The sequence below is a fragment of the Macrotis lagotis genome, chromosome X (genome assembly GCF_037893015.1).
Source record: "Macrotis lagotis isolate mMagLag1 chromosome X, bilby.v1.9.chrom.fasta, whole genome shotgun sequence".
Taxonomy (NCBI): Eukaryota; Metazoa; Chordata; class Mammalia; order Peramelemorphia; family Peramelidae; genus Macrotis; species Macrotis lagotis.
In genome coordinates this window covers 639,257,021-639,268,990 of record NC_133666.1, presented here as the reverse complement: position 1 = coordinate 639,268,990, position 11,970 = coordinate 639,257,021, and the positions used below count along the sequence as shown (strand labels likewise).

The 11,970-nt window shown below is 54.6% G+C and overlaps 1 protein-coding gene across 1 annotated transcript in view; it reads left to right on the top strand.

The window, feature by feature from the left end:
• The first annotated feature begins 951 nt into the window (after positions 1-951).
• Positions 952-11,970, top strand: part of NOTCH3 (notch receptor 3) — a 33,289-nt gene continuing 22,270 nt past the window's right edge. Inside the window, exons 1-13 of the mRNA XM_074204285.1 lie at positions 952-1,166; positions 3,939-4,020; positions 7,749-7,891; positions 8,003-8,338; positions 8,633-8,755; positions 9,283-9,516; positions 9,723-9,878; positions 9,956-10,141; positions 10,561-10,674; positions 10,818-10,931; positions 11,064-11,297; positions 11,444-11,554; positions 11,666-11,858. Coding sequence (XP_074060386.1) covers positions 1,073-1,166; positions 3,939-4,020; positions 7,749-7,891; positions 8,003-8,338; positions 8,633-8,755; positions 9,283-9,516; positions 9,723-9,878; positions 9,956-10,141; positions 10,561-10,674; positions 10,818-10,931; positions 11,064-11,297; positions 11,444-11,554; positions 11,666-11,858 — 2,120 coding nt within the window. The 5' untranslated portion in view covers positions 952-1,072. The remainder of the gene's footprint in view (positions 1,167-3,938; positions 4,021-7,748; positions 7,892-8,002; positions 8,339-8,632; positions 8,756-9,282; positions 9,517-9,722; positions 9,879-9,955; positions 10,142-10,560; positions 10,675-10,817; positions 10,932-11,063; positions 11,298-11,443; positions 11,555-11,665; positions 11,859-11,970) is intronic.

Here is an 11,970-nt window from a genome sequence, read left to right as displayed (position 1 = left end):
GGTCCTCTCTGAGAATAAAGGTCAAATAAAACAATATATACAATATAGAAGGACAAAGCCAGAAAGATCTTTAGAACATTTAACACGAGATACTCTATTCCCTCCTTTTTCATTTTCCAGTTTGTGTGTGTGTTGCTTTCCCTGATTAGAAAGTAAGCTCGCTGAGGACACGTCTTGTTTGCTAGTCTTTGTGTTGCTACCACTCCACCCCCCCCAATCTACCACCACGACCCATTTGTTGTTAACCCCAAGTCCTATCTCTCTATCTCACAACTGAGAGGAATTTAGAAGAGAGAACCCAGAATGCTAGCAAGGGCAGAATCTCAAGAAAATATCTAGCTCACTTTACAGATTGGGAAATTGATGACTAGCCGGCAATAGAGCGTTATTTGCAGTGTTTTAAGTAGAGGAGTAATAAGATTATCAGCGGGTGTCCCTGTTGGGGGGACCTTGACTTTTCCAGGGGAAGTAGGAACAAGTGTGATCAGAGGTTTTTAAAAACGCCCCATCCGCTCATCAAGGGTGTGTAGACTTGGAATCTGGAGTTCCTGGACCGCTCCAAATGAATTAAAGCTGTGGACGGGGGTTTGAAGGGGAGGGCTCTGATTAAGGGTTGAGGGTAACAGGACCGCAGCAGCGGTTGAGAAGGGAGGGGGTGTGTGAAACGAGAGGGTAGGGAGAGGAGACGGAAGAAGGTAGGAGGAGCAGGGGATGGGAAAAAGAGAGGAGGGAGGAAAAGAGTGTGGCTTCTGAGCTAGAGGGGTGTAGGGGCTGATCGGCGGAGGGATCCGCCCCCGGGAATGAGAGGACTGTAGAGGAGGAGGGAAAGAGGAGGAGGAGGAGGAGGAAGAAGAGGAGGAGGAGGAGGAGGAGGAGGGATCCTTTGGGGGTTGGGGCTTGGGGGGGGGGCGGGGGCGGGGCCGGGCCGGGCCTCACTTCGGCGAAGTTGGAGGCGCGGAGCTGGTACCGGGGACTCGCTCCGGCTTAGCCCGCGGCTCCCCCCTTCTTTCCCATGGCTGGATAAGGCGCCGCCCGCTCCCGGAGCCCGAGGCAAGGGAGGCGAGGCAGCAGGATGGGGCCCGGGGCCCGGGGCCAGGCGGCCCGCTTGCTGGGCATCTGCTTGCTGGGCACTGCTCTACTGGTCCTCTCGGGAGCTGCGGCTGCAGGTGAGGGGTGGGGGGGGAGGATCCGGGGGGCCGGGGGCACTGCAGCGGAACACGAAGGGGGGACTCGAGAGTCCTAGGGGAAGACCCAGGCAGCCCGGGCTCGGGACCCCCACCCTCCTTCTGTAGTGGGGGGGGAGTGGGACGGGGAGGGGGGCAGCCGGGGGCGTCCCCCCTCTTCTCGCCGCCCCCTTCCCTCCCCTCCCCTGCCCTTCCCTGCCCTGCGGTCAGTCCCGGAGCCTGGGAACGGGCTCTGCCGCCAGACCTTCTCCGCCCGCGCCCCCTCCCCCCGCCCCTTTCTCGGGGGGAGGCAGCGGGGCCCCGCGGCCCCGGCACAAAGGGCCCCTTCATGCGGGCCGGCCCAGGTCGCCGGCGGCGGCGGGCTCGCTGGTCTGGGGGCCGGGGAGGCTGGGTGTGGGGGAGGGGCGGGGGCTGGGGCCAGGGGCCGGGGGAGGGGGTCGGCTGGGCTGCGGGAGAAGAAGTTCTCTACTTTCTATTTACTCCGAGCAAAGTTCTTCCCAGGGCCTGAGCGCGGCAAGAGCCGGAGCCCGGAGCCCGGAGCCCGGAGCCGGGAGGCCGGAGCGGCTCCCTTCTCTTCTCTCCCCCCCCCCCCCCCCAGCTTCTCGCGTCCTCTCCCTCCCGGGCCCCCTTCCCCGCTCCACTCCTCGGGCGGGGGTGGGTGAGAGGTGGCTCGGAGCCTCCTCGATCTGTCCCTCCCACTTTCCCAGGGCAGCTCCCCCCACGCCCCCCATTCCCTGGCTGGGAAGGGGCAGGATCCTGGGCTGCCCATGTGCTCTGCCCGGGGGTGGGGGGGAGCGTTTGAGAGAAGGGGGCAGGAATGGGGGAATCCCTATGACTCCCTCCTCGGAGCGCGGGGGTCTTTGGCCCCCTCCCCGAGGGGCCCTCCCCTCCCCCCTTCCGGGACAATAGCTACGCCGTCTAGACACCCCCTCCCCCTCGGCTCCCTCGCCTCGGTCCTAGCCCTTTCTTCTCGCAGACAATGCCGGAATGCACGCACCCCCCTCCCCAGCTCTGGGCTGGCTAGCCGGGCCGAGGGGAGTCCACAGCAGCTGCGGGGCCACAGCCCAGATGCGGGGGCGGCGGGGTACCAAAGGGGCTCGGGCCATACTGCCGAGGCCTCCAGCCCACCCCAATGGGCAGGGCATGGGGCTTCAACCCCAGACTGGCACTCCGGGGCAAACTTGTAGGTCTTGAGAGATTATGGAGCAGATCCCCGGGCTTCTGTCCTGCTCCCCCCCCCCCCGGTTTTGGAGCCTTCCTCTAGGGCACAGCCCTGCCCCATCAGCCTGGCGAAGTAGCCGGGAAAGGCAGTGCCAAGCCCTGAGATGGCCCCTCGGGGTTTATTGTACAGGGAACTTCCTCCACCCAACGCAACCCCACATTGGAAGGGGGGGACAGATAAAGAGAACAGAGAACTCCACACCCTGAAGGCTGAGAAAATTCAACCCTCATCCCCCTTAAAACGGTCTGAGAAAGAAAAGTTGGCTATTGTTAGATGAAGAAACTGAAGCCAGGGGAAGCCATTTGACTTATCCAAGGTCATACATAGTATATTACTGACTGAACTTGGACTGAAACTCGGTCCAGAACTGTGTAGGGCATTGCCCACTTTCTCACTTGCTTATAGCACTTATTACCCTGTCTCCCTGAATTATCCAGAAACAGGGCACCCCATAAGAACCCTGCTCAGAATGTCCATCCTGGTTAGATATGGCCTGCTCACTCTGCCCACATTTGTTTGCAAACCCTACAGCAGAGTGCTTGGCTAGGAAATCGAAGCCTGAGTCCCAGCCCCGGTTTAGCTGGGCCGCCAGGGGCAGTTCACTTAGTCTCTCTGATTAACTTTTTCCTTAAAAGAAAACCAATCTAGCACCATCTGCCCCACAGGACTGTTGTTAGGAAAGGTACCTTATAGCGGCATAGAAATGGGAGTGATAATGACAATGACAGACACCGAAGGTGTCATTAAAAGACTAGTTGGCTGGCCTGAGGTGAGGGATGCGGGTGTGCCCAGGCAGTCTGGGAGCAAGGTTCTTGTGTTAATTCTATATAAAAAAGTGGCTCTTCCTTTTTTTCAGACCTCAGCATATACCCTGGTCCTTATCCTCTCCTCTGCAGAGGATAGAGGCACCCTTTTCCCCAAGTCTTGCTTGACTCTCTAGCTCTGGACATCCTTAGAACTTTCCTCCTAGCCTTCAGCTTTCCATCTCATGTTTTCTTCCCCTGCAGCTTAGGTGGCCCCAGGGGGCCTCCCACATCTGGCTGGCATTGGTTTCATGTACCCCTCCCCCTTCCAGGGGTTTCCTCTGATCAACCCCACTCCCTGCCCCCAGGCTGAGCTGGAGTGGGGGGCACAGTACCCCAGGTGGTAGCAACAGCTGCAGAGCACAATGGTGCCTAGGCTGCCCAAACAGCTGGTAGCGGATAGTGGCCGTGGGAACTTCCTAGGTTTGGGGGGGGGTAGAAATGCTTCCTCTGTCATGCCCCCAAATCTCCTTCTTCCCAGCAGCCCCAGCCTGCAGCTGTTGACTCCAGGGGGTAGGGGATAGGAGGTAAGCCCAGGAAAGTCTGGGTTCCAAGAGTTTGGATGAGAAGGGCAGGAGGGCAGGATGTTTGGGTCCCAGGGCCATCCCTGGTTGTTTGTTAGGGTGGGGGGGGAGGGGGATGGAGAGGAATGTATTTCTGCCTTCACTTTCCCTCTGGGTGACCTCAGAATAGACTGATGGGCTATCCTTTTTTCCCTTCTTCCCACAGCCCCCCAGTGCCTGGATGGAGGGAGCCCCTGTGAGAATGGAGGCCGATGTGCCCTGCTGTCCAATGGGGAAGCTGCCTGTTTGTGAGTTGGGGTGGGTGGGTGATTTGGGGAGCAGAGGGTACTTCACCATTCTTGGGAGGTTTGTGGGCTTGGGAACTTGAAGGAAATAGGGAGGAAGTCCTGAAAGGTCCCTAGGGAGTAGCTAAATTAATCCTTCCCAGGCTGACTCCCCCAATCTCTTCTTGGAATAAAGGGGGGGGGAGGGGAGACAAGGCAGTATGAGCCAGAATTAGAGGAAAGGGTTCATGGAAGCTTACAATTTGATGTTGGCAGGGACTTTAGAGACCATCCCTAGTCTAACTCTCTCTTTCGATGAAGAAACAAGATCAGAGAGATTCAGTTTTTGGCCCAAGGTCACAAGTGGTAAAAACAGAATTTGAACCCAAATCTCATGCTTTGTGATGCTAGGCTACCTCCATAGCCCTGGCCAGCTGTTGGACAATGTGAGAAGAGGGCTGATACTCTGAGACTCATCAACTTCTATTGGCCCCCAAGCTACCTCTTTCTGACCCCCTCTTACACCCCCAAGCCTGCCTTCCCTTGGGTTGGGGGCAATTCTTTCTCCCTACCCTTGTCAAGCATTGTGGTTTCCCAGCTGTGTTTGTATCTTCCCAGGAATGGGAAATTTCTTTGGGGGGGAAGTGGGGCTGAGGGAGGATCTCATGGTCTGACCCTAGGGAGGATAGTTTCTATCTGAACCAGCCTGCCCTCTCTAGTGAGATGTCCAGGGGATGGTAGGGTTTAGAACTTGGAATTCATCTAGGCTTGGAAAAGCACGTTGATTTGCCCAAGGTCATGGGGTAGCAGACCTGGGGTCAGACCTATTTTCAGAATCACAAACTTTCAGAGCTAGAGTGAGCTCAGAGGGTATCTTGCCCAACCCCCTACAATTTTCCTAATAAATGAACATTCCCACCCCACCTTACCCCCAACTAATTGAAAGTGAGACTCTAGACATTAATTCATTGATCCATCTGCAAACAGTTTAAAGTGTGTACTATGTGCTAAGCACTATGGATACAAAGATGGGAAACTGCCCTCAGGAGGTCATATTTTATCAGGGGGAACAATGATATAATAATAATAGCAACAACAACTATTTATATACTTTATATTTATTCTTTCATTTGATCCTAATAACCCTGCCTGGCAGATGCTATTCTCATCTCCATTTTATAGAGGAGGAAATCAGAAAGAGGACTGTTAAATGACTTTGCTTAGTGGGGTGGGGGGGTGGGGTCACACTGGAGTAAGTTGAGCCCTGATTTGAACTTGAATTTTTGATTCTGATAGCTTTCTAACACTGGCCACTGTGCTAAGTTGCCTCACCAGTACACAAAATGTAGAGATAGGGACCCCTATTTGAGGAAATTCTACCAATGCTTTGCCTTAGGGATTGCCTAAAGTTTTACTCCAGAATCAATCACCACATGTATATCAAGTACCTGCTTTATTTCAAGAAAGGGTAGGTGGCTCGGACAAATAAAATAATTCCTGTTCCCATTCAAATATAATTTTATATGCTCCTACCTTCTCCTATCCATATTTGTACATACACCCCTTTTCATAAAGATGACCAGAATGTGTCAGATGGGGATTCAGACTCAGGTTATCCTTGGTTCTGAGGTAGACCATCTAAACAGAAATAAGTGCAAGATAAGTTTGGTTTTTTTTGGAGGGGGCGGTGAGGAAGCACTAGGAGCTGAAAGGATCAGGAGGTCTTTTATGGAAGGTGATGCTTGAGCTGGACATTGCCTAGTGTCCCAGCCATCCTTCACCACGGATGTCTACACGGGTCATCCAGAAGGGGCCGGATGGGGCCAAGGCTAGTATGAGAGGAGGTTGGGAAATGGGTGCTCCCCTCCTGCCTTGCACAGGCACGCTCTGGGTGGCTTGGGAGGGAGCCTGAGTGAGGTCACCATTGTGAGGGATGGCCCCGGGACTAGAGAAGCCTCCCACGTGGGCCCCAGGTAGCTTGAAGTGGGGAGGCAAGCAGTTGTAAGAAGCTGCTCATGCGTACTTTGCCCTGGCTCTGCCCCCTGCCTTGAGGTGTGCTTCGGAATGTGTGGGACAGGTGGATGAGCTCCGCCCCCCAGAACAGGTGAATCACCGGGAATCCCAGCACCTGGCCTGGATTTCCTAGGATCAGGCACTACCTTCCACCTGCGCAGTGATTCCCAGCTGCTGGCCTCCCCAGAGGGCCCAGCAAACTCCAACCCAGCTCCCCTTCCTCCCCAACTGCCCCCCCATGGGAAGTGTGAGGGTTTCAGGCTGACTAGAAAAGACATATCCATTGGGAATCAGAAGACCATTCAAACCATTGGGTTTGAATTTGCTGGGTGCCTCTGAGCAAATGCCTCCCCGCTCCCGCTCCCCCCATCCCCATTCCCACTCCCACCCCCTGGAGCTCAGTGTGGTCATCTGTAAAATGGGGAAGGGCCTGGGTAGTGGTCACTAAAGGGCTTCTCCAACTAGAAACTACAATTCACTGTGGGAGAAGTGTGGCGGTGGGGGGAAGAGGAGGGCATGTCTAGGCTGGGCGGGGCCAGGGTCGGAGTTTGGGTTGAAACCAGCTAAACCGGTTGGTTGGAAAGACTCTGGGTTGGGCTGGGCCCGGCTGGGAAGGGGAAAGGAGCGTGAGAAAGGACCTGGGGCCGTGGAAGGAGGGGCAATGAGTCTGTCAGTTCTGTTCCCCACCCCCATCCCACTGGGTAGGCCCGGGTCCTGGGGCTGGAGCCCTTCCCCATTCCCACAGTTTGATGCTGAGAGTCACAGACACAGCCCCCGAGGGACCTGACTCAAACAGGGGAAGGGGGGAGAGAAGGGACCCAGGCATCCCTGCCTTGCCTCTTCCCCCCCCCCCCCAGAAAGTTTCACTCACTGCACATGCCCAGGCTGCTACCCTGCCCCTAGGGCCAAGTTGGGGACGCTTGAGTCGAGCCCTTCTCGGGGCCCCTCCTCACCCCACCTCCTTGCCTCTCCCTGCCCCAGCCCCTACCCGAGGTCTGCTTTCAGTTACTTGGGATCCAGGCTGAACTTTCTCATTAGTAATCAGCCGTCCAACTGAGTTTGATTCAGTGGCAAAGTGGGGGAGACTGGCTGCCCCCTGGCTCATACAAATCCTGGGGTGTCCTCTCCTAGCTTTGATTCCCACTGGGAGGCCTTGGAGTCAGAAGACAAGTCTCTCCCTCATTGTTAGTTCCCCCTTTTATTTCTCCTCCGATTATCTTTACTAACTTGTTCACTTGTTTCTTCCCAATAAACTTTACATTTCTTGAGATCTGAGGCTATGTGTATTCCATTTCTTTGGCCCCTAATTGGATTAATAAATGTTGGATTGGATGGGTTTGCCATCAGTCATATAATCCGTGTGACCCTGGGCAAATCACGATCCTCAAGCCTCAGTTTCCTCCTCTGTAAAATGGGGAGGGGGGGTGGATATGCATACTGCCTGCCTCCTGGAACTCTTAGAAGGGAAGTGCTTTGGAAAAGCTGGAGATGCTAGAGAATTCTAAACTAATTGTTCATCTGCTCTTGTATATGTGAGAACAGAGGCTCTGAGGACTTTTCCCCTCCAGTGACAATAAGGGACTGGCATCTAGGTGCCTCTCTCCTTCTCCCTTCATTCTTTCCCCAACACCTCTCCCTCCCAGACCCCCATGCTGATGAGCTTGGGATTCTGACTGAGCCTGGAATTGAGGTGATCTGCCTTTGTACCACCTCAACCCAGGTGCTTCTCTGCCCTTCAGGTGCCTTCCAGGGCTGATGGGGGATCGGTGCCAGTTTGAAGACCCATGCCACCATTCTCCCTGTACAAATGGGGGCACTTGTAAGAGCTCCCTACTTCAGGACACTGTCCAGTACTCATGTATTTGTCCCCGGGGATTCCGAGGTAAGGGGCTGCAGCTGGGATGAGGGTCTGGTCTTGAACTGCTTCCTCCTCAGACAAAATCCCTTGGATCCATGCCCACCTTGTATTTCTGACTTTTTCCTTCCCCTGCAGGTCAAGACTGCTCCCTAATTGATCCTTGTGCTAACAATCCCTGTGCCAATGGGGGTCGCTGCTCCAGCAACCACAATCGTTACAATTGTACCTGCCCACCTGGCTACCAGGGCCGAACCTGCCGCAGCGATATGGATGAGTGTCGGATGGGCACAGTATGCCAACATGGGGGCACCTGCATCAATGTCCCTGGCTCCTTCCGCTGCCAATGCCCGATGGGATATGCTGGGCCTCTGTGTGAGAGTCCTTCAGCCCCTTGTGCCCCCTCTCAGTGTCGTAATGGGGGTACCTGCCACCAGACTGGGGAGTTCACATATGACTGCGCCTGCCTGCCTGGTGAGCTGCTAACTTCACAGGGGGAGGAAGGGAGGGAGGGACAGCAGGAGGGGACTCAGGCTCCCATGGACTCTTCTGGGCTTCCCTGCCATGGCCTCCAGGGTAGCTGAAATCAGGAAAGAAGCAGGAAGTGGCCTTATGCGAGGAAGGAAGCAATTGTTGCCAGAGCCAAGACTTCTCATCCTATTTGACTTCCGTGCGTGATTTCTTCAGACCAGGAGGTGGAATCGCTTTTCGCCAGCCAAAGTTGACCATGAGACCTCTCTTTTCTTTCTCCTTCTTCTGCTGTGTCAGGCTTCGAAGGGCATGACTGTGAGGTGAATGTAGACGACTGTCCAAGGCACCGCTGCATGAATGGAGCTACTTGTGTAGATGGTGTCAACACGTACAACTGCCAATGCCCCCCGGAGTGGACAGGTGGGGAATTGACTTAGACCATGCTACTAAACTGGGGTGGACTTTGACCCTGTGTTCCTTCACCCCTGCTCTCCCTTGAGCCCATGGACTGGGCCCAGCTTAGAGGGTGGGAAGGAAAGAAAGAAGCGTCAGATCTGCCTGGGTGCATGGTAGGTGGCACAACCATAACTCGAGTGGAGCAACTTGGACTTTGCCTCACAAGGGTGCTAAATTACAGAGGGTGAAGAAGTGTTATCTTCACTTGCAGTCTTTCTTTGGCCTTGAAATAATTATGCTTAATATCTAGCTCACAAGAATAATTACTGAAAATGAAAGTAAGTAGCAACTGGCAAATACAATTAATTGCAGGTGAATTTTTCACCTAACCGTCTATCTCTCACTTACTTTTACAAGAGAATATTTCATGCCAGGCATCTTTTGTGTTCCTTGCTCAGGATGCTAAACTTGCTAGTTAGAAGTCCAGTGTGCAGCATTCATGGGCACCCTGGGGTCTCTCTGACCCCACAACCCTCCTTGTCTCCCTTCAGGCCAGTTTTGCACAGAAGATGTAGATGAATGCCAGCTTCAGCCAAATGCCTGCCACAATGGAGGTACCTGTTTCAATACCCATGGAGGGCATAGCTGTGTTTGTGTCAATGGCTGGACGGGTGAGAGCTGTAGTGAGAACATTGATGACTGTGCCACGGCTGTCTGCTTCCATGGAGCCACGTGTCATGACCGGGTGGCCTCCTTCTACTGTGCCTGTCCTATGGGCAAGACTGGTGAGGCCATATCCAGGTCCTTCTCCCATCTTCAACTGTGAGAACTCCTTTTTCCCTCCTCTTGTCCCTACTCTAGAAACTCCTCTGGGCTCTCTTCCGCTGAGTGCTATTCCTTGGGTGCCCCCTTTTGGCTGTTGTGACCCTGGTCAGCTACCCACCCTTTCCATCTGACAAGGTTCTTGATCCTTGCTGTTTGCCTCCCACAGGGCTCCTGTGCCATCTGGATGATGCCTGTGTCAGTAACCCATGCCATGAAGATGCCATTTGTGACACCAACCCTGTGAATGGGCGCGCCATCTGTACTTGCCCCCCAGGCTTTACAGGGGGGGCCTGTGACCAGGATGTAGATGAATGCTCCATTGGTAAGACAACAGAACCAGGGATCGGGAGGGACTGTGGCCACACACATGTTGGCACTTACCATCCCATACTGTTGTAGGTGCCAACCCATGTGAGCACTTTGGGAAATGTGTGAACACACAAGGTTCCTTCCAATGCCAATGTGGGCGTGGGTACACAGGCCCACGGTGTGAGACAGATATAAATGAGTGCCTCTCTGGACCATGCCACAATCAGGCCACCTGCCTTGACAGAATCGGACAGTTTACCTGTATCTGCATGGCAGGTAGGAGCTGGGTTCGGATCCAGGTATGGGGCGGTGGGGAGAACCTAGGAGACATGAGGCTGAGGCTTGTACTATATAAGGGTATAACCAAGGGACCCAGGGAATGGTGGGAAAAGGGTAACTCCACCTTCTACCTTGCAAACATGAGCTATGGTATATATAAGCAATACTCTTCACCAGGTCTTCCCCTGAGATCCCTGGTGAGTGAGTAGCCTTGGATTCATGTGGGTGGTATGCTCCCCAGGGCTGCAATGTCCGTGCTTCTCCTTCCTTGCCCAAGCTTTCTCTGCCCTGTCCTCCCGTTTGGGGTCTGGAAGGAGGAGTGATTGGGGGAGGGAGAGACCAGGCTGGAGCTGCTAGGACTGGGCTAGTCTGGAGGACAGTGGCTTTACGAAATCCTATTGGGGTGGGGGGTCTAGGATTCACAGGTACCTTTTGTGAGGTGGATATTGATGAGTGTCAGAGTAGCCCCTGTGTGAATGGTGGACTCTGCCGGGACCGAGTGAACGGCTTCAGCTGCACTTGCCCCTCAGGTGAGGAGACTGTGGAGGGGCTAGACAATGGTTTGGGGATGCTCTGGTGAGGTTGTTTGAAGGCCTTGGGTGTAGCAGGGTGGGAACCAGTCTGGCTTCCTGGCTGTGTGTCTGCTCCTCACCTGGACCCTGTCCTCGCCTAGGTTTCAGTGGTGTTATGTGCCAGCTGGATGTGGATGAGTGTGCCAGTACACCGTGCCACAACGGGGCCAAGTGTGTGGACCAGCCTGATGGATATGAGTGTCATTGTGCTGAGGGTGAGTGTTGGTCCATGACCTGGGCCTCAGACAGTGCCCAGCAATAGGGTTTGAAATGGAGGGCAGTGCTTGGGGAAGAGGTGAAGGCCTTTCTCTTCCACAAGATCATCTTCCTTCCCTGTTCCTTGCCAGGCTTTGAGGGCCCACTGTGTGAGAGCAATGTGGACGACTGCTCCCCAGACCCCTGCCATCATGGGAGCTGTGTGGATGGCATCGCCAGCTTCTCCTGTGCTTGTGCCCCTGGCTACACGGGGAGCCGTTGTGAAAGCCAGCTGGATGAGTGTCACAGCCAGCCTTGTCAACATGGTGCCAAGTGCCTTGACCTTGTCAATAAGTACCTGTGTTACTGCCCTCCTGGCACCTCAGGTGGGCCCCTGCAGGCAGGGGAATGCTGGGGAAAGAGGGAAGGAATGCCTTGGAGGAGGGTCTGGGATGGGCAGGGATGTTAACAGGGAAGGGAAGAGACTGGGAGGGGGCAGCTGAACTGTCTGTAAATTCTTCTATGTGTTTAGGGGTGAATTGTGAAATAAACCACGATGACTGTGCCAGTAACCCTTGCGACTACGGGGTTTGCCAGGATGGGATCAACCGCTATGACTGTATCTGCCAGCCAGGTTTCACAGGTAGGGAACAGCTGACAGGGTTGAGGGGAGGAAGGAATAGTATGTGGGCTTCTCTGCTGGAGGAATGCAGAGGATAAAAGTTGCATTCCTTTTCTCTCTCTCTCTCTCTAGGACCACTTTGCAATGTAGAGATCAATGAGTGCTCGTCCAACCCCTGTGGGGAAGGTGGCTCCTGTGTGGATGAGGAGAATGGCTTCCACTGTCTCTGCCTACCTGGTTTTCTGCCCCCTTTGTGCCATGCTCAACTCCACCCCTGTGCCAGTAATCCCTGCAGCCATGGCACTTGCCATGATGACCCCAGTGGGTGAGTGACACCCTCCCCCCATCAGTTGTTTTCCCTTTCCCCTCTTTTCTCCCTTCATTCTTTCTTGCTTGTGTCATTGGATAAGTCGCTTTTCTGGATCTAAGTTTCCTCA